The sequence below is a fragment of the Corvus moneduloides genome, chromosome 2 (genome assembly GCF_009650955.1).
Source record: "Corvus moneduloides isolate bCorMon1 chromosome 2, bCorMon1.pri, whole genome shotgun sequence".
In the NCBI taxonomy this organism is placed as follows: domain Eukaryota; kingdom Metazoa; phylum Chordata; class Aves; order Passeriformes; family Corvidae; genus Corvus; species Corvus moneduloides.
In genome coordinates this window covers 26,161,520-26,183,782 of record NC_045477.1, presented here as the reverse complement: position 1 = coordinate 26,183,782, position 22,263 = coordinate 26,161,520, and the positions used below count along the sequence as shown (strand labels likewise).

General features: G+C 47.3%; 1 protein-coding gene across 1 annotated transcript in view; it reads left to right on the top strand.

Moving 5' to 3' along the window:
• LOC116439268 (protein spire homolog 1-like) overlaps window positions 1–11,762 on the top strand; it is a 30,962-nt gene extending 19,200 nt beyond the window's left edge. The window contains exon 15 of the mRNA XM_032098572.1: window positions 11,407–11,762. Coding sequence (XP_031954463.1) covers window positions 11,407–11,452 — 46 coding nt within the window. The 3' untranslated portion in view covers window positions 11,453–11,762. The remainder of the gene's footprint in view (window positions 1–11,406) is intronic.
• Window positions 11,763–22,263: the final 10,501 nt, after the last annotated feature.

Here is a 22,263-nt window from a genome sequence, read left to right as displayed (position 1 = left end):
TATCAGGCAGGTGGGCTCCTTGCAGGCTGCAGGGAATGGCAGCCAAGCCACAGGTGTGCTTGCTGGCAGGATGGGCACAGTGTGGGGCCAGGGGCGTGAGGCGCTCTGGGATGCTTGCTGAGTGCGGTAGTTTAGAGAGAGCCAGAAATGAGCTTAGATCAGCCTGCTTGGAGTAATGTGTAAGGCCAAAATGCTGCTCAGAGCTGGGGTGCAGCAGCAGGGAGAGAAGGTGTCTGTATGGCACTAAGGTAGACTTCAGTTCACCTGTGGAGCAAAGGTAGTTCTAGGTTCTGTCTCTTGCGCATCTGCTGCGGGGTCACAGGGGCTTGTTTCACTGCCTTTCCCTTTCCCTGCCTTGGGACCATGACAGGGGTGATGAAATGCCCTCACTTGCAGAACAGACAGGCAAAGCGGTGGGGGAGTTTGTGCTATCCCTGTCCATCCCTGATGTAGCATGCTGCTGGGATAACCCCTGTTCCCGTCATTCCTCTCCACGGCAGTGGTTGCAGTGGCCGCGGGACGGTGACAGTAACACCTCTGTCCCCTGTGCCCGAGTGCCATCTGGGCCTTCTGCACCCCGGCTGAGCCGGGACACCTCCTGTCCGCCTGGGGGCAGCCGCGGGCCGCGCCGCCCAGAGCCGGGGAGGCCCGGTGGGGATTATCTCAAAGATAACAGCGATTGACCTCAAAAATAACAGAGATTTTACCGTCCTCGTTTATTTTTATTTAATTTTGTCCGTCCCGTGGCACTTCCCCAAGCCGGGGAAGATCCCACTGGCAGACAGGGCCTGGGTGACGGCCAGGACTCCCCAGTGGGAAGGCAAGGGTGAGGGGGAAGGTGAGGGCGCGTGGGTCAGAGACAGCTGGGACGGAGACACAGCAACACAAAAAGGGGGTTTGAGGTGGAGGGGAGAGGCGGGAGAGGCCTGGCTGCAGTAACATCGTGTGGCTGTCAGAGTAGTTTGGTGTTTGCTGCTTGAAACCAGCTGGGGAAACACGCTCTGGTGGAATCACAAAATGGCTTGGGTTGGAAAGGACCTTAAAGAACATCTCATTCCAACCCTCTGCCGTGGGCAGGGACACGTTCCACTAGACCAGGTTGCTCCAAGCCCCGTCTAGGCTGGCCTTGAACACTTCCAAAGGAGGGCCACGAGGATGGTGAACGGTCTGGAGGGGAAGCCTTATGAGGAGTGGCTGAGGTCACTTGGAACAAACCTACTTGAACAACCTCATGCAGGGCACCGCTGCCAGCACCTTCTTGTCCAGGTTAAAGCTGGCTTTGAGTGGGGTTTCACCCTACATTTGATCCAGTTTGGCTTAATTGTTTTGCTTTGTTTTATTATAAAGGACAAACATAAGGACTTTCATTTGACACATGAAATAAAACCATAGATGCAATGTTGGGCAGGATTAGATTTAAAAGCTATGTGGGCAAACTGGGGAAATGGTCTGGAAGAAACAGGAGGCAGTTGAATACAGAGAAGTGGAAGGTCATACACGTGAGCAATAATATGAACTCCCAGAGTACAGAGGAGGGAGTGATGGGTTAAGTAGCAATTCTTCATAAAAGGGATCAAAAGCTGAATGCAAGTCAGCTATGTCATGGTGTTGAGGTGATAGAAAATAAGTTAAGGGGAGATGTGGCATAATTGGATCCAGCCCAGCAGAGAGCAGGGAGAACAAACGGAAATGGAGAAACCATTACCTACCAGGGAAGCCTGAAAGAACTGAAATTCTCTAACCCAAAGGAGGAGAGAACTGAAGATTTAAGCACATTAAAAGGCATAATCATTGCTCTTTCTCTGTGATGGAGGAGAGGAGAAAAAAAAAAAAAGAAAGAAGGCTTAAGTAACAGCAGGAAAGGCTCAATTTAGATGTTAGGAAAAACTTTCTAATGACAGGGATAATAAAGAATAGACTGCCTAGGGAGTGGAGAACTTTAAGATGAAGTTAAGCAACATCTGTCAGGGATGTCCGAGGTTTAGGTGATCCTGCTTGGGTTAGTGGAATGGACTGGTCTGACCTTTCAAGGTCCCTTTCAGCCTTAATTTTTCAGTGGTTCTGCGGGCTGACATTAATCTTCTTAATGGTATTTAAACAGTCAGCAGCTTCTCTTAAGTAACTGCTAGCAAGTCTCTTCTCTTGCCTGCGGTTTAAAATTAACTTAATTTCCATGCATCACTTTCGCCCTCCAGCTCCCAAGTCCTGCATAGCGAACCAGCAACTGAATTCCTTGACTGCTTGTCAGTACCTTCCTTGTGGCTCTGTAACTACACACAATAAAAAAGAAGGGATAGAAATGCTGCATGTTGGTGGCTATGCCACCAGTGTGAGGGTGCCCTCCTTTCCTGCATTTATATGCAGGAGATATGGTCCCCCTCTTGGGATAGCTGGGTCTCACACATGGTTATTTCATTTTGTGCACTCCAGGGACCTGCCTTTCCATGTTGCCTGCAGCCTTCTGAGGGAGCTTGTCTTGCCCTGCCTCTGGCCGAGGCTGGCCTGTTTCTGAAAGGAATCATGTCAGACCACAGGTCTTCGCTGTTGGTTTGTCACAGGGGCCTGGAGCACAGTTCTTATGAGGAGCAGCTGAGGGAGCTGGGGGTGTTTAGCCTGGACAAGAGGAGGCTCAGGGAGGACCTTATCACACTCTACAACTACCAGAAAGGAGGCTGTAGCCAGGTGGGGGTTAGTCTCTTCTCCCAGGTAACAAGTAACAGGACAAGAGGAAATCACCAGGAGAGGTTTAGATTGGATATGATGAAAAATTTCTTCACTGAAAGGGTTGTCTAGCCCTGGAATGGGCTGCCGAGGGAAGGGGCAGAGTCACCGTCCCTGGAAGTGTTCAAAAACCCTGTGGATGTGGCACTTGGGGACATGGTTTAATGGTGAACATGGTGGTGCTGGGTTAATGGCTGGATTCCATGATCCTAGAGGTGTTTTCTAACCTTAACAATTCTATGGTTCTATGATAAGTGTCCAAGCCCAGACACTGCCCAAGGTGTGTGGCATGTCTGTGTAACAATGTGTACAACAATAAGCGCTATAATTAATACATTGTCCACCAATGATGTCTCTTCAAATGGTTCAGACTCCAGAGAGAAGTCTGAAGTTGGCCCTGGGGCTGGGTCCCCTGAAGTCACTAATGAAGGTGAATTACATTTTTCATCTGCCAGCAACAGGGGAAGAGGGAGTGAAAAAGCCAGGCCACAATGAGCAGTATCTGGTCCTTGACTAGTGCTGTTGGAAAACAGGAGAGCTAGCGAGTGTGTCCTGAAGGCAGCGTGTCTGCAATTCCCTTGTTTTTTGCTTAAAACAGAAAAGATGGCATTTCCATAGCTGGGAAAAACTGTCCAGAAGGAGAGAGGGAACCACTGCCTGAAAGCCCTCACCTTTGGAAAATAACCCTCTACCAGGCACTGAGCTGCATGTATGGATGGTGAAGGGGTGATGCTGCTCAGTGTGACCATGAAAACTGGGTGGATATGGCACCAAGAGGATCAGAGCTAGGAGATCAGCGATAGAGGAGATAGCCATAAGCCAGAACAGGTTATCCCAAGTCAGGAAAACATGAGGTTTCCAAAACTTTGTTGCATACTCCTTAGTTATCTATCTAAACCAGAAAAGGTGACATTTCTATAGCTGAGAAAAATCATCCCTAATGAGAGAGAGGACCACAAATATCTGCCCACAGAGAAGCAGTCACAATTTCTCCTACTCATCCAGTGGTTTTAACCAGCCAAGATAATTGTGGGCCCGTTTCATGGGCCTTCACATTTGCTTTTGTTAACAGAGCAAGATCTGTCTTATCTCTGCGTGACAAGCATTAGGAACGTTATTTCATATGTGTGAGTAATGTATAAAGAAACGGAGTGGCCACCACGGCAGCAGGTTGGAACACAGGGCCTTTCACTCTCAGCTCTGAGCTCCTTCTTGCAGACCGTGCTGCCAGCTCCCAGACGTGGCGGGGCTGTTATTTATACGCGTAATAAAAAGCCACCTGAATGCAGCTGGAGTCCTACCTTCGAGCAACATTAGCACGCCAGCAACTTTATTGACAGCTATTTCACTTTGCCTCTCCTGATGCTGGGAATGAGAGTTTCAGGTGTGCTCCCCTTTAAAAAAAGCACTGTGAAATATGCATATATTGAAGTGGGCTGTGCTTTTTTGGAGCCTATAACCCAAACTATATAGTAGCTGCTTTGTGCACAAATTTTACAATTCCGCTCCAATGAAAACGTATTTATCAGAACCACAACAGTATGAATCTGACTCATTAAATAAGGCCTCATTTTTTTAAGGGAATGTTGGGAGTAATACAAATAGAGCAAGCTTAAAAGGCCCTTGCAAGGTAAGGGTGAAGCAAGTTTACTCCTTAACTGCTGCAATTTGGTAGAGGTGTTTTTGGAAATGCTATAAAAACCGTAACTCTCTTGAGATATTCTGAACACTGTTGTATCCCACAGGATTTGGGGAAAGGATGAGATTAGCCACCTAAATGTAAGTTTATTTGAACAAAGCAATTTATGTGAAATGCAGTGGGACTTTTCAAGATAAGAGAAAATCACGACCTTTTTCATTTTTTGCCCAGACACCTGGGAAACTCAGGACCAGCTACACTTGAGCACTCTGCATTTCAGGCTTTGCAAACTCAAAAGTTTCCCAAGTGAGGGGTGCTGCCAGCTGCAGTGAGCTTGATCTGTGCTTAGCGCTGGAGCCAGACGGAATGCTGACGCAGTATGGCTGCAGGCCTTTCTGCTGTTTTTACTCCGTGGAGTTTTTATGAGACCATATCTGTCAAACGTATGTGTGAAGATAAATCAAACAAGCACAGCCACGGCTCTTAAATAAATGTGAAATCTGAGTGGCTTCCACCAGCCCCTCGGTCCCTCCCCCTCGGCTGCCGTGTGTACTGAGTGTTTTATAGACACAGGACAGTGAAGGATGGCTGGTTAGGAGAAAGGGAAAGCAGTGGGGAGGCAACTCCAAGGGAAGGGGGTGATCTTGCAGGGGGAAGCAGAGAGCTACAAGATGGGTTTGGGGCTCATGCTGCTGAAATATTTGGGTCTGGAAAGAGCCTGGTTTGAATCTTGATGACTTTTGAAGAAGGAGAGACTCAACAAATTCCATCAGGGATGTGGTCTGATTGCTGTGATGGAATCCAAAATGCAATGAAGATGGGGATTCAGCAGAGCGGACAGGAAGGCACTCCATGCAGAAGTGTAATGAGATAGACCATGTTTGGAGCTAATGTTGTATGAGCACCACAAGGTTCCTGTACCTTGAATACCAAAGCATGAGAAGGACACCAAGCTTCTGCATGCCTCACAGCCTGTCTTCTCCTGGAAAATAAAATAATCTTAACCTGATCACCACTCACATTTTCCCACTATTCCCCAAATTGTTCTTCCTCCAGGAGAAGGGTGGTCCTTCCAAGGTCAGGGTTGAGGTTACTGACAGGTCAGGGAGGGCAAGGTCAGGCTTGAAGCTGACTCTCTGTACCAAAGCTGTCCCACATAGCAAGAGGGCCTTGCAGTTTCCAAAGCCATCAATCTCCTCCCCACTTTCACCAGCTATTCACCTCTCCCAGTTTTAAGTGGAAGAAAATACAGCCAACCTCTTCAAGTCCTTGTGTCGTGCCTCTGGGAGCTGCATTCCTGCTCTCGAGTGCTCAGTCACCGAAACAGAATAGCCAATATATCACTCCCATTGTTTTATTTGTGGGTTGAAGTTGGATCAATGTATCTGAAGGCTACTGTAACCAGGAAATTATTCTTCTGATTTCTGACAATGGGGCTGCTTCTTCCACCAAGAAAACATTTGTCACTTCTCCCTGGCTGCACTGGGGTTTGGCTGAAGGTGCTTGTTTGTCCTGGCACACAGGGAGGGCATCCTCGCCAAGGGGATGGGGACTCGACAGGAGTCGAGGCTCATGAACCACGTGGTAGCAAAGTGTACAGTGCTGGTGCCAAGGGTGAAGCAGGAGGGGCTGTGCCATGTGCTCTGGACATGGCCTGGAAGGCAGGAGTGTGGGACGAAGATTATTTGACAAGTCTTCTACATCTGTGATAACACTGTGCCTCGCTCTATTTTTAATGCTGATTGACACTAGGAGAGGACTTGACCCAAAGGAATATAGCGTGCTGCACATAGCAGCTCTTATGGCAGCTCCTGGTCCTTCTATGTATATCACCAGTGTTCAGCTGAATGAAAATCCTCAGAGATGGGTTTTGCCAGTAAAAATACACAAGGAAAGAGAATGCTGATGTACTAACAAGTGCATTTCTGATGAATTGCTAGTGCAATGCAAAATTATTATTAGCAATAATTAGCAATGCACATGAAACCGCCATTGAACAAATAATCTGTGAACACTCAGAAGGCCAGGAAAACACTTACAACTAATCTTTCTTTGAAAGTAAATGATTTAGATTGGATTTTGTGAGCTCATAGGGCCAGGTTGCTTTGTTGACGTGCTGGCGCTGTTACTTTCAATAAAATCTAAATCAGCCAGTTTGCATGAGTTGAAAATCTTATTCCAAGTTTTCTATTGATCATCAGAGTCATTATTAAAGCTAAATATTTAAGGAACTAGCTTTTAATTCACTATTGGAGTTGGGGTTTTTAAGAGTGTGCTGTAGGTCCTAGTGTATAGCAGATACATGCAGTTCCAAGTGATTCAGGGGGCACTTAGCAGCTGAAACGCTGAGTTTATACCGTCACGTGAGTGGGGAACAATTGTATTCTGATCCCAAATAACAGAAGCACAATTCAGAGGTCCCAAAGTGTCATCCTCTGCTGCCCTGTAGCCAGGGTAGGAACTTTGCTGAGATCAGGCTAAAGGTGCAGGTTGGCCTTGACATCTGCTGTCCTGGCTGTTGTGGGGAAGCCCCTCATGCTGGGATGTGTAACATGCCCTAAGGCACAGGCAGCACAGGCAGTGCTCAGGTGCCAGACCTGCCATCATTCTCTTTGCTTAGTCCAGAGGAGACAGGCACCAGTGGTGACACGGACCACGAAGGCGAAGCACTGGTGTGTCACCTCTTGCAGGCCTGTCCCTCCATTCCTGTCACCACAGGAGATGCTGGCTGCAGGGAGCTTCCTTCTACAGCAGCCATAGCTGCTTCCTCACCCCATCTCTCCAGTGGCACTGGGAGCAGCAAGCCCTACCTCCAGGCTTTTCAGTGGTCTCCTATCTAGCCTTGCACCCTTCACCTTCCCAGGACAAGGCTGGTCTGGATGGACACCTCCTGATCCTCAAGCATTCAGCAGCAGCTGCAGAAGTGCAGAAAGCTCAGTGACACCTGCTGCAGACGAGAGACTGAAAGGGGAGTAAGTGGAAACAGGCCCTGTGCAGAGGGAAAAGGAAGTTTTGGGGGGCAGACTGAGGAAGGAAGAAGGAGAAACATCCTAGTATTCCTCCGTTCCTGTCCTAGTAAATACTCCTAACAAGGCCTTCCATGTACAGTGGACCCTTCCCAACCCTTCCCCTCAGTCAAGTTCCCCCAGGAGAGATGCAGACTAAACCTAAACCTCTGCTCCCTCTCCAAACCCCTGAGGCAGGACACCGCTGTCATTGCTGACAGCTACCCAGCGTTCTTGAAGCTCTCCCCTTAGGGAGGCTTCATGCCTGGACACTTTATGCATTGCCTCCATCTATTTGCCCTAACATTTTTGTGACATCAAGTTTGAACCTTTCTTGCTGCAGTTTAAGCCTGTTATTATTACTGAACCTCTCTGTTTTGGGCAGGTAGAAGTGACTGGTGTCTTTCTCCCCTTGTTGCAGTCTTTCATGAACTTAAAGACTTGCTGTGCTTGTTATAGTTCTTCTTTTCTTAAGGCTAAACTTTACCAAAACTTTCAGATTTTCCTCCCAGATCATGTTCTCTAGACTCTGATGATGCTTCCTGGTTTTGTCTGGATTGTATTTAATTAGCCCACTTTTTTTTTTTCTTTTTTCTTTTTCCAAGAGCATGGCACTGATGACAAACACTTCAGGTTTTAATCTGCATTAAACCTCAGCTCCAGTAGTTCCATGTCCATATTTGTGCAGTCAGTTATTCCTCAGTTTGGGCCCTCGTATGGATTCCTACTACGTCCTTTCATTTTTTTCCCCCTGACGGTTTCTTGAATTTGTCAGGCTGTTGTTTGCTTTTTAAAAAAAATCTAATCCTGTCTTTGATGTCCCTGCAGATCCTTCCAGATTTGAGCACTCTGCAAATTTAATCATCTTTCTTCTAGTCCACAGTCCAAGTCACCAACAGACTGGAGTTGGAGACAGAGAGAGACCTGTACATCTCTGTTTAATAGGTTCCTGTCTGTGGAGAGTGAAGTCCTGCTCCCAGCCTCCTGAGTACCAGTGCTGTGTCTGCTCTGCAGTAGATAGACCACACATTCCTTGCTGGTTTATGAGAATTTCATGCAAGACAGTGTCAAAGGACCCACTCGAGTCAAGATACTGACATCTGCTTCTCCTTACTGTCCTGTGAGGTCTGTCTGCTTGTTTTAAAAGGAAATTAGATGGGTTTGTCAAGACCAGACTATTGGTTGTTACTCATCCCATTACATTCCAATTTCTTACAAATAGCTTTTTTCATTACTAATTCCAGAATTTTTCCTGTAATTGAAATTGAATTAATTAGCCTATAATTCTACATCTCTTTTTCTTTTTTTTTCCCCCAAAGACTTCTGGATTTTAACTTCCCTGGCTTTTGCTATGCTTCTGTATTAATTCTTAGAAAATCAGCCTAGATTTCACTCTGTGAAGATGTCTTCTTTATGCTCAAGGTCAACAGTGGCATTCTAGTCAATCTATTCTTTTCTTGTACTTATATTCCTTTCTCTGCACTGGTGTAGAGCTTGCTTGGGCACAGTGTGTCTTGCTGCCTTCCTAGCCCAGCAACTAGCTGGGTGCAAAAAATCCCCTGAAGTCTGCTAGTTTCTTCCTGGCTCGATGGTTTGCAGGACACTTGTCAAGATGATGAGGCCCACACCTGGTGACCTGTAGGCCACCCTCTGCTGTTGATGCTCCTGTGTTCTCCCTGAGCTGTACTAGCTACTGAATTTTACCTGGCAGAAGTTCTGGGTCACTCACCTCAGCACTGGTGCCACCTTCTTTCTCTTTTTTTAGGTCTTGTCAGAAATTATTGGCATGAATAAGACAGCCACATCTCCTGCCACGCCCAGCAATTATCCATTCCAGCTACTCCACTGGAGAGGGAAGGAATACTGAGCACCACTGGCAAACTAAAGTCTCCCCACTCAGTTACTTTTCTTAGCCTTCAAAGTCAAGGTTAGATCTGCATTACCATACTGGCAGTGAAGTCCTAGTTGAAGCCAGCTTTGGATAATGTTTGCTCAGGTGTAGTATCTTGGAAGTGAAATCATTGCTGCTCCTTTCCCAGAAAATATAGTCATTGTTTGCCACATTTAATTAAGTTTCCCCCTCTGTTCACACAGCCTCCCCCACACAGATCTGAAGTTAGTTTTACTGTTTCCTCTCAGCCTTCTCCTTTGATCCTAAAGTAGCTGTCACCTCAGTACCTACAGCCCTTCCTTTCTCACCTTGGCCAGCATAAAATGTGTTTGTGTGTTAATGGCTTTCTCCTCGGGGCGGCTGACTCTTTACCAGTCAGCTGGATGCTGGATGAAATCATTCTCTCTGCTGCTTCAAATATGTCACACATCTATATTTCCCCGCCTGGGTTTTATGTTCCATCCCGACTTCATTCACAGGAAATGATTCTGTTTGAGTTCATTTTGTTTTGGAAAGTGAATCCGTTGCCAGGGGAATGTGAGAGATTTCCAGAGACTAGGTCCAAGTTTAGTGCAGGAAGGTGCTACACAGACTTTGCCACCCACAGCCTGCTGCTGCTGTGCTGCAAGAATCTGTTTCTTTCTTACAGCCTCCTCAGCACCGGCCATACTCAAACCAACGTGTCTTGAGTTCTGTAGAGTCTCTGCTCTGGTCAGCTGTGTCTGTGACCTGCTGTCTCCACTTATCTGGCTTCTGTTAGCCATCTTGTCCTAGACCTGAACTAGAACTAACCCTCAGGTCTGCCCATCTGGGAAAAACCTGCTTCAGTAAACAGAGCTGTATTCCAGCAACTAAAGCAGGGCAGGAGCAAGCCTTCAGCTTACAGTGAAGAAAGTTTAAAATGGCAAAAAAAAAAAACCAAACCCAAACCCACTTGACATAAATAAACTACAAAATAACCCCATGCTCAAGATCTAAGTGCAATTATGAGTAGTACCATTTTTAGACTGTTGGGATAAAGTTCTGCAACAAAAGTTATTAATAAAATGCTTTGCCACGAGTGTGGCTTCAATAGCGTGACTCAGAAACCTCAATCCAACGACAGCATGTCTGCTGTAGAGCCTAATATGGATGCTGCATTTGGCCATGCCACAGCAGGCTGGATTCAAAGTGCTGGATTAGTCTGATTAACCCAAAGTATAAAGCAAAGTGCATTTTGTCTGATGTGCCGTCGAGTCAGTGCTGCTCAGCTCTGGTCCTGGGATGGGACAGATCAACAGGATCTGTCTCATGGGCATGATGTGTGAAGAGGGCTAATGGAGGAGAGGGTTGATTTGAGGAGGTCTGGAAGAGCAAACCTAGAAGGGAGGAGTGACTGTGTGTGAAGTGCCAGAGCAGAGTTGTGTGCAGTTACACACGCTGAGGATCCCCGTGTGCTCCCCCTCTGCTCCTCAGAGGTAAAACCTTACGCCGCTGTAATCAGTGACAGATGCCGGCTGCTGAACCAGAGCTCTGCTTCATCTCAAGAGAGGGAAGAGAAGAAGAAGGCACAAAAGATGTGTGTTAGAGTGGTTCACAAAGAACGATTACAGATTGCAGTCTCTGAAATGAACACATGTTTTTCTCTAGTGCTTGCTATAGATTAACTTTCAATTAAAAAAAGAACCCACATTTGTAGAGAGGAGGGTCTAGAGAAAGTGTATGTGATTTTTGCTTTTTTTTTTCATTTTGGTGTATTACTATGTCAACAGGCTCATTAAATCCTACTTCTATGGATCATTTTCAAATTCATGCTTACATTATGACCCAAAAGAATGAAGGAAAAAAATACCTCGATCCAAAAAATGGCTGGCAGAGGATGAACAAAATGTCTGCTTTGGGAATGAGCACTGCCTCTCCCTCTCTCATACATATGCACACATACTCTTGCTGGGCAGATCACTGCAGATCAGGATTACTAAGAAGAGTTCAGGCCAAGTCTGAAACAAGGGAAAACTCTGTCAGTAGAAACAGCTCAGCAGATGCACATTTATTACATTCATTGCAGCAGCACAGAAAACAAAACAAAACAAAACAATTTCTTGGTGCCTGTGTCTGATTTGCCTGCAATGACCTCTCTTTCCTTCAATCCAAATCCTTTCTTTCTGCAGATCTCCATGTATGGTTGGCATTCCACAGTTCGGGAAGCATCAATAAATCAGTGACAGACAAGCAAGGACTTCAGCCTTCCCTAGAGCTTGCAGCACTAAAAGTTCATCTCCAAGTGCTCCCTCTCCATTCCAAGCAGCAGCCAGGGTGCTTAAGGTTTGTGAATAGGAACAGCACGGGCTCAGTGCTGGCCAGGCTCTGAAACTGGAGTGGGAGGGGGTGGGGATGCAGATAATATTGGGTTGAACTGAACGCCATTAGATATTGGGCTACGCAGTGAGCCAAGAACTTGGGTGGTAGCTACTGTTGTGAATCATGGTCAAGAAATGTTGTTATTACATAGGGCTTTACATTGGGTTGGGGCCTGATGGGAACCGTGGGGATTCAGCTTTGCAGAACACAAAGACCAAGGAAAGGCTCATGGAGCAAAGGGGCAGAAATATCTGTCTGAAGAGGCTCCAGTGTGGCAGAGAGGATCCCGTATGGAGCATCGGTGGCAGGGTTCAGGTGCACAGGTAGCTTCTGTGGTACAGTATACCTGTCAGATAACACCTCAGGTGAGACAGGACCTTGGCAGGCTCCAACCTTGGCCCCCGCTCACAGCAAGGCTGTTTTCAACAGGTTGTGTTGTTTAGGTTCTGTTGTCCAGGACTCTGTCCAGTTCAATTTGAAAAAATCTCCAAGGATAAGGATTTCCCAATCTCTCTGTGAAACCTGTTTCAGTGATGAAATATCCTTCCAGACAAGACTTTTTTTCCTCAGCTTCAAGGAACATTTCTCTAGTTGCAACCTGTGCCTGTTGTTTCTTGTTCTCTCACTGGCCTCCTCCAAAAGCAGACTGGCTGTGTCTTCTCTTTACCTTCCTTTAGCTAATTGCATACTGCAAGTTCATTCCTGCATATCCAGGATTCCCTTTTTTCTCCAGGTTAAACAGGTCCCTTTCTCTCAGCTTTTCCTGATACAGTCCTCTGTTACCCCCACATCTTTTACTGGGCAATAATCTTCCTCTGTCCCATCTATTTGGACAGTAAGGTCTTTGGAATGGGTGTTATTATTTGGTACAAGCATGGCAAATTGAGTGGGGAGGCAAGGGACATGGATGATCACTTTATAGCTTTCTCCTTGGAGTAATCCTATTCCCTTGCCTTGCTGGAGGTCAGAAAGGGGCTGTAATTAAAGCTGCAGATTCACTTGGGGAGCAGGACAGGGAAGGAGTGCAGCACTGAGTGCTTGGTTATGGTCTCATAGATGCCCTCATCTTCTGAAGCAAGATTTGCTGTATCTGAACCCTTCCTGACAAGTGTATCTCCAGCTCCACTTACATTGCACCCTGCAATCTGCAGTGTGCCTTATCAGCTCCAAAGTTTCCCTATTATTGCTCTGTTGGCCTAAATCTTTGCTGCAAACCAACCCCAGTTCTCCTCATGCTCCTCCCTTGGGCTCTGCAGTCTTTAGGACAAGCCCTTATGTATTGAAGGGCTGTTAATGCTCCCTCTTAGTTTTCTCTTCTCCAGACTAAACAAACCCAATTCTTTCAATCTGCCCTCACAGATTATGTTTTCCAAAGCTTTTGTCGAGCTTGTTCCTGCACCTCGGAGGGCTCCCCAGTTTGTTTACCCAGTTTGGAGAGTGCTGTGCCCGGCGTCCTCAGGGCCAACTGCAGCACAGTCATTTTCTCCCATGCCTGCCCTGTGAATCTCTCATTAATGGGTCCCATCAAGAGACTCGCCTGTTTTGAAACAGCATGACAGTGTTGACTAATTTTTTGTCTGCAGTCCTGGGAGCCTTTCCTGCAGCAGGGCTCTTTATCCAATTAGTCCCCATTTTGCATTTGCGTTCCAACACCTCACTGTGGTATTTTGCACTCGCTCTTGTGTGATTTCCGTCCTGCTGATTTGAGACCAATTCTCCAATTTATCTAGATTGTTTTGAAATCTGCTGCTGCTGCCTTCCCCTCCACACAGACCCCATGGCTGCAACTCCTCCCAGCTCAGTGGTGCACATTAATGTTATCCTGATTTCTCCACAATATCCCTGATGCTGTGGTCCCTATTATCTCCAGTTCTGTGGTCAGGCAAGCTGTTGAACTGCCTGGGGCTTGGGGCTGAACCCTGTTTGCAGCAAACACAGTTGTTAACCTTTTGGGACAGTGTTACAGTGAGCTACACACCAGCTTGTAGCAGGATTTCACCCACCACGGGTTCCTGGTGGTTTGAGGCAGTTCTGCAGCACACCAGAGGGGACTGAGTATTGCTGGGCCATGATCTCTCCTGCTGGTCCTCTGTGAGCAGCACTGCTAAGCGCAAAGGATTGGAAAAAAGCTGCCTTGTGGTCCACAGCTGTGAGAAACTGAACTGAGAAAATTATCCAGAGGGAAGTTTTAGACAAAAAGATGCACAGAAGGATCAGGCGGACTTCCCTTTCTAAAGCTTCTTAAGTCCCGAAGTACCCTGGCCAGCTGGGGAGAGGGAGGTTATCCCAGAGTTCAGCCTCAGGACTGGGGTCTTGCACCAGCCCTCCTTTGGCCCCACAAACTCTTGGATGACCCAAGAGCCCCAGGAAGCACCAGCTCATGCCTGGGACCAGGGGTTCCCCACAGGCTGAGCCTGGATCAGAACCCTTTCCCCGCGCTCCCTTCGGTGCCTGGCTGTCTCCAGGCTGCGGCTGCCAGGCTGGGATGTGGGTTAGCAGATTTTTTCCACGCTGTTTCTCCGGGATCCCTGACAGAGCCCATCAGAGCTGCCTTTTATCAGCACTGCACGCCTTAGTGAGCCTGTCATGACTCACACACAATGTGCTCTGTGCCGGATTAATCCGGCTGGCTTTCATGCTCAGGATGTGGGCGACGGGCAAGGCGTGGAGGGTGGGGGGGCACAGGGACAGATGTAGGGCTAGTGGGGGCCCGGGACATGGGCACACTTGAGGACCCTGAAGTACTGAGGAGGAGGACTTTGTTTCGGTATGATCTGAAGGGACAAAGAGACAACAAGCCCACAGGCACAAAACTGAAAGGAGAGCAACAGGTGGCATGCTGCCTTCCAGCTGCAGGTACTTGTTGCTCTGCCTTTTTAGCAGGAGCCATGCCAGGGAGTTGTGCAGAGGTGTTCAGCCCCATCAGTGAGTTTGTTTGCACTGCCACACACTTAACTTCCCTCCCTTAGCTTTAACTTCCAACTTCCCAAGAGCATCTGGGTTTGAGGCTGAGGGAGCCAAGGGTGGGAGGCAACCCTTGCCATATACAATCACAGAATGTGCTGAGATGGAAGGGACCCACAAGGATCATGGAGTCCAACTCCTTCCCTGTGCAGGACACCCCAAGAATCACACCATGTGCATGAGAGCATTGTCCAAATACTTCCTGAACTCTGTCAGGCTTGGTGCTGTGACCACTTCTCTAGGGAGCTTGTTCCAGTGTCCAACCACCCTCTGGATGAAAAACCTTTTCCTGCTATCCAGCCTAAACTTCCCATGACTCAGTTTTATCTTGTTTCTTTGAGTCCTGTCACTGGTCACAAGACTGAAGAGATCAGTGTCTGCGCCTCCTTTTCCCCTCTCAAGGAAGTTGTAACTGGAAGGAGGTCTCCCCTCAGCCTCCTCTACTCCAAGCTGAACAGGTCAAGTGACCTCAGCCACTCCTCAAAGGCTTCCCCTCAAGGCACTGCACCATCCTCGTGGCCTTCATTTGGAGGTGTTCAAAGTCAGGCTGAATGGGCCTTGGAGTAGCCTGGTCTAGTGAAAGGCATCCCTGCCCATGGCAGGAGGGTGGAACTGAAGGAGCTTTAAAATTCCTTCCAGCTCAAACCACTCTCTCATTCTATGATTCTATGAAGTGCAGCAAATATAAGATTGCATGCAGCTACAGTTATTTACACAGTATTTTATAGGAAGAATTGACTAAGAGCATAGTTAACCTTTTGTCCCAAAGCCATGAGCATGCTGTCGCTGTCTGGCTTTGATTGTCTCCTGCCACCTCTTGAGTCCCTCCAGCTCCTGCCATGTCCCATGTTATTTCTTCCACCAAATCATCCACTCAGTCAACCATAACTTATCCCCAGCTTGTGGGCTCACATAGTACTAAGCATGTTTTGCAAGATTTCCTGCAGCTCTGCTGCTCCAGAGACTCAGTGTGATATTAGTCCAGCTGGGGTCATGGCTATGTGTTGCTGCAGGTACATGAGTATAGTTTGGTGTTCATCTCTGTTACACAGATCTATCCAACCCTTAGAGAAGGAGAGACAGATATTTGCTAATTCATGTGCAAAAACTTTCTTTGAGGCTGCTAATACTTTTGATTTAGGTGACATTTCTTTGATATATAAACACATCTGTTAAAGCAGATCACTCAGGGGGCTTACATGTCTGTGAGACAGGTATGTCTGAAGCCTTGGTCCATGAACTGAGAGAGGACAGTGTTTATAGCTCATCTTTCATCTTTTCTGGACTGAATTTCCAGAGTAATTAACATTTCTCAAAAATGTATTGTTTATGAAATGGATGTCTGCAGAAAGGGCTGCCGTGGCAGTCCTCCCTGAAATGTGTGGAAAGCTTGAGGAAAGCTCTTCACTTTCATCCCAGTTACCTGCAAGCTATGCAAATTTGGGATCTCTTTCTGCTTATTTGTGAGAATTATTTGCCTCTGAAATAAAGAACTGTGAAGTTGAGCTGAGAGAAAGAGTTACTTCTCCTGAAGGTAAAAAATACCCAGTAATTTATGTTCCCTGCATAGTTAATTTCTGTGAGTCCATCATCATGGGCAATTAGCATGTCTCCTAAATTATATCCAAACTATGGCAATTCAAGAGGAGTGCAGAAAAGCCGTATTTGTGTCTTCCAGACTCTCTTTGGAGCGCATATTCCCATGACAAGAGCTGCAACCTGAATAGTTCCTTTTGGTGACAGTCACAACAGCTCAGCCAGGCACAGAGGAGGGAGCTTGACCCACCTTCCTGGTACCCACCTTGTAGGGCAGGTTATGGGCACTGCTGCTGCCTTCTCTGCTGGCACCTTCCTAGTGGGAACACCACAAGGGGCTAGGCAATTACACTCTGCAGTGCCAAACACAGACTGTTTTGGGAGCCTTGCTACAGCGCATCACATGAGGGTTTGGGGCTATCAGTCCAGCACTTGGTTAAATGGCCTGGTTGCTTTTTATATGAAGAGGTGTAAATTTGCCCAGAGCTAACACTAACAGCTTGGTTAATGGTTTTTTAGGTATGCAGAATGGAAATCAAACATTGCCATGCCTTTCTGAACAAGGACATATCCTTCATATCCTAATCAATATAAAGAAGAAACGGGAAGATGCAGGAAAGTATACATATTTCTTGCCAGTTAAAGGTATTCAGTTGTGTAATACATCACCACACAGCTCTTTCTCAGTGGTTGATCATTTCATCTTCAGTCACCAAGTAACGAGGATTTTCATTCATCTTCATTAATTGTAGAATGGAGAACCTAAAATAGTTCGTTGTTCCAAAAGCTGCTCTTCTGTTCTGCTTTGTCACCTTCTTCCTTTCACTTTCCTCAGGTGCAAGGCCTTGATTTAGCAAGGTGCTTAAACATCTCTTTATGTTTAAGCATATAATTACGTTTATTCCTACCCAGCAGCACCTCTAAGCATGTTCTTAACCATGTGCTCCAGTTTCTGCAGTTGCAGTGAAGTAAGGCGAGCAATTAAGCAGGTGCTTTGCTGAAGCAGAGCCTAAATGACTACTTTAGTCCTTTGTAAGAAGGAGTATAAATCCTCCTCCTGACAGGGGTGGGAGTGGGGAGGCATGCATTTTATTATCATCCTCCTCTTTAAAGCTTGACTTGGTCTTGCAGACTGCCCGGGTCCTTCCTTGTGCTGGTGACCAGCTGGTAAGCGGCTGTCACCTCTCTGAGAGCCACAACCATGTACAAAAAAATCAGATTTACAGCAACATTGACAAGATCATCATCCCTTTTATGGAAATGCAGGCTGGTGGCAGGGAAGTTGGGAGCTGGCTTGTGTTAACCCAGGCAGGGGGAGGACAGCAGGGCTGCCCCACTTTACACCTGCTGAGCATGGGGCGGCGAGGGAGGGAAAGGTTTTCCCTGGTTTTGTTTCACACCACCTTCTCACAGGGGCCACGAAGCCCTTCTGCAGTCACTGTGCTGCTTGGAAAAGGAACACTGTCTCTGTTTAATTTTAATGCAGCCCATTAACTAAGCTGACTCACTGCACTTTGTCCATCTGGGTCGTCCCATGCCCGCCGGAGTTTCCCTTTCGTATTATTCCCCATCGATGCAGGAGGCCCTTTTGACTCACCCCCTCCCCTCCTCCTCTCCCCAGCCCATCAACATTGTGCTGCTCAGCCCTGGAGCACAAGCTGCAGCCATTCCTTGTGTTCCACTGCCAACACAGAGAGGCACCAACCTGTGCAAGGATAAGTTGCACAAATGTTCCCCCTGCCCCAAGAAAATAGCCCTTGCTGCCATAAGAAAGGCAAAAAGCATGATGGAGCGAGGGACCACAGCTATAACAGTGCACACTTGCTAACTAGGAAAAAAATGGATAAGGAGGAGGAGGAGAAAGAGAAGGAGGACAGATGTAGCAACAGCATGGGCTTGGGCAGGAAGGGGGCTGGCAGCAAGGGAGGCAGCCAGACACGTAGGGTCCCTCTGCTGATGCCATCAACTATAGGGCTCAGGGCCTGTTTATTATCATTGCTGGCAGCAGGGAGAGTTGGGGTTTGCTTTTTTATGTTCTTCTTTTTTTCCTTCTTTTCCTGTTTTTGTTTGTTTGTTTGTTTGGGTTTTTTTTGTATGAGTGTCTGTGGGGTTTTGTTGGTGGGGGGGGGGGATGGTTTGTGACGTCTGGGCTGCATCTCGGCCAAGGAGGGCTGGGGGCGGGGAAGGAAGGGTGAATATGGGATTTTGCCCAATCCACTGATTCTCAATGGAGGCTCCAGGCAACCCTCGAAGCGCTGTGAGGCAGCACTGGCCCGAAGAAAGGAACCTTCTTGGGCTGTGGGGGGAAGGCAGGCAATGGCAGGCATCCCCCCTGCCAGGTGAGCGGGAGCCCAGCCGCTCTCCCCTTCCCCCAGTCCTAGTGCCCAGCCAAATCTCCCAGTGGAGATTTTGGCCCCTGAGCTCAGGCCAGGAGGTTGTGCAGCACTGTAAGACTGAAATGGGTAAATAAATAGAGTGTACAGAGCAGACCTTTGGCTGGAGGGATGCTGGTCTATGCCAACTGGGGCTGTGTACGTGTGAAGCTACACATACATGTGTGTGTGTATATATATATATATATATATAAATAAAACCACATTCCTGCATGGAGCACAGACTGTAAGGCTGGTGGCAGTGGCAGTGACTGTGACTTTCCAGCTTGGCCCCACATGGTTTCTTCCCTGAGCCTGCTGTCCCTGGCTAGGTGATATCATCTCTTCCAGGAAAACATCTGGTCCTGATTTCAGGCCTGCTGGCGACCGAGCTACCGCTGGCCTTCCAGGCAAGGTGCCCTATGGATTAATTGCTTTCACAGTTGAAAACGTGCACCTTGATTTTTAGTCTGAATTTGTCTGGCCTCAACTGCTGGCAGCTGGTTCTCATAAATGCCCTTTTCTGCCAGATTAAAGAACCCTTTGATATCAGGACTCTCTCTCTCCCTTGAAGTGCCTGTGGATCAAATCACTCCTTGGAAGAACCAGGGAGAGTGTGCCTTTTTAAATTGCACACTGTAGGGTGGGTTGTCCAGACTTCAAACCTTTCCAGATTAAGCCATGTGGCATTAAATATCCTTTGGCATCCACACCTGTTCCTGCATCCCTCACTAACATTGTTAAGGGCTGCCTGCCAGCCCGGGATGCTTGATGCCTTCAAGATGCAAACACAGCCATGCACGGACCAGCAGAGAAGCAGAGATTTGGGGGAGACCCAACAGATGCATTTGGCCGTAGCAGTTTTAACTTTTATATTTTTCAAATCCTGTACTCCCTAGTGTGTAATTCTGAAGTTCCATGTGGCCTGTTAGCTGCTGTTCTCTCATGCTGCTTAGACATAACAAACCCTATCTAGGTTTGCACTTCAAGGACACCTTGTTGTCCCAGGCCCCAAAATATGTAAACTAAAGCCTCTGAATGGGGGGGGGGGGGGGGGGGGAGGAGAGGGGATCGTTTGGTAATTACTTCATTGCCTGCAATTGTAATTGGAGAATTAACCCTGATATGCAAATGGACCAAACTTATAAAAGTATGAAGAACCCGTGACCCGGGGTCCATCTTGGGTGGAGGCTTTTGACTGCCCAGGGTGTACCTTTGAAGGCCCTTCAAATAAATACCTGCTTTTATTCTCTTAATCTTGTCTAGCCTCTGTTTTCAGGTAGCCACTTCAAGGCATCAGCTTGGCTGCTCCTTAGGTGTGAAAGGACCAATGAAATGAAATCTTCAACTGTGTCTGCTGCTGAGGAAATCATGGTATGCTGAGTGGGTCAGAGCAATTGAGGCTGACCCTCACTAGTGGGAGGGTGTGAGGGAGATTGCAAACTGGCCAGCACGTTGCGTACCAGCAGCCTTGGAGGAACAGATTCATCTCTTGGATCAAAGTGTGTTTAGCCACAAAAGTCTGTAAATGGAGAAAAAAAAAATTGTTGGTTTGCAACATTTATTTTTCAGATTTTAGCTTCTTGTGGTAGTATAGCATAAAAGAGGGAAAGGTTTGGAATGAAGCCTCGAGCTCACAAAGTGCAAAAAATATCTTCCTGCCCAGTTTTGCAATAAAAAGATGTTTGTGTCAGCAATGGAAAGGAGAGCTTTTGTTTGTTTGTTTGTTTGTAAGCTCTGCAGCCCAGTATCGCTGCCGTGTTTGTTACACCCAGAGCTCCTGCAGAGTGGCATTTCCAGTGTCCACACACGTCTCCACTTGGTGGCTGGAGTGCCACAGTCTGTAACACACAGGGTCTGGGATGCTGAGACGCTGCTACTCTGCCACACTTACAATTGTCTGGGGTTATAACCAGCTGAGATTACAGCCAGTTGGGTATAACCAGCCCTGGCTACAACAGCTGGGGAATATGAAACACTGGCCTTGGCCCAGTAATTTGCAAAAGGTCACCCAGAGAATCTCTGGCATGGCAGGATCCGAACCCTGCTCTTTTAACTCTGCCTCATCATCACAGAACACTCTCCTAGGTGGGGCAGCTCCTCAAGTGCAGGCAGAGCTGTCTGGGCAGCCTTTCCCACTAAACTGCATTTCTGAAAAATAGGATTTATCTCTCACAGTTGTGTATTTTAATCAGAGATACAAGTCTTAAGCTGAGGGCAAATCAGGCCCCTTCTGCCCATCTGATGAGACTGGGAAGTAAATCCATAGGGTATCTCAGGAGAGAGCACCACAACAGACTAGTCCAACGCAGACCACAAAACTTTTCATCAAAACCTGGATTAAAATTCACCTTTCAGGAAGATTTAACTTCTTTACAGACTTTGTGCACTCTCCAATTCTGCAAACTAAAGCAAATGGTAAAAATGTCTTTCACCTGCCCAAGCAGGACCAGTGGAATTCTCCATCCCACCGGGGTGCTGACTAGTAGGGTATTCCCTGCAGACCTGTATCTCCTTCAGGAGAGCTAGGGAGAGCAAGTCGGTGTTGCGACATCAAACCTTTTTCTTCCTGTGTGGTGATCAGTGCTAATGGGACTGTAAAGGAGAAAAAAGATCTTCTTTCTTGCCTCAAATCCTCCTACCCCTGTCCCAGTCCCAAGGGTCCCGTGTGATATGAGACATGTGTTTTCCTTTCATCCCTGCCTGAGAAACTCATGTTTCAGCATTAGCATGCAAGATGGAAGAGAGGCAGCATTTCTGGGAGGATTTCATCCCAGAGATTGCTTTCACCTTTTCCTGACTATTTTCCCAACACTAACTGCAGCAGAAAACCCTGTCAGTTTGTTACCTGCTCACTCCCCGAGGTGGTGAGCTGAATCTCTTGACTCTGTCAGTGATGCACTTAGACATGTGACAAGCACCTCTCACCAGAGGCTGCTATCGGCAGCTCAGGTACGAGGTGCTCTGTAGGGTGCATGGCAAAGGAGGCGTGGAGAGGGGAGGTAGCTTCTTGTCTCACCAGTGAAGAGGTGTTAATTAAAGTGACTACTTTAACTTTTTCACGCCCTGACATTCTTTGTCAGCCTGATGAGAACGTGCATGACCCAAGTGGCCTCCCAGGAAACGCTCCACTCTCCTCCTTGGCCACTCTTCACCATCCCCCCTTCGTCATCATCTCCCGCCCACCTCCCACCTCGGTGCTGCTAATGCATTTCCATTATTTATGAGACATCCCTTGGTGTTTCCAGTTCAGCCTTTCTCATTCTTCCTACTTTTTGCTTGGCATGTTGAGGTCCATGGCCCAGAAGTCAATATGGCTCAACACTCAGCTGCCAAACACAAATCCCTTGAACTTTTCCTTTCTAGCAGGGTTTGTTTTAAAGGAGCATTATGCGATCATTGTACATGGTTGTATGAACAAAGCAAAAGTCACAAGTTTTGGATTAATGGCTATGGAAGCCAGTGCCTTCTCAGGCTGGCTGTAAAATATGTAACCTACCATCAGCAGTAATGTGGACCAGAATCCTGTCAAAAGATGGAAAAGAGAATTCATCTCTTCAGACGCCCTCTGTTTTTTCAGACGCGCTCATGTTTTGATGGTTTATCAGTGGCACAGCCAGCTGGTGCCATCATGGTTACAGGTTCCTTCTGCCTTGCTGTGCACAAGGAAACCATGTAACACATGATCAGTGCATTTCTCATGTACTGTCTATGTGAATAAGCCTTTCAGCTGCAGCACAAGTAGGTTTGAACTCATTGTAGTGAGTTCACTCGTTGCAGCACTGCTCTGTAGGG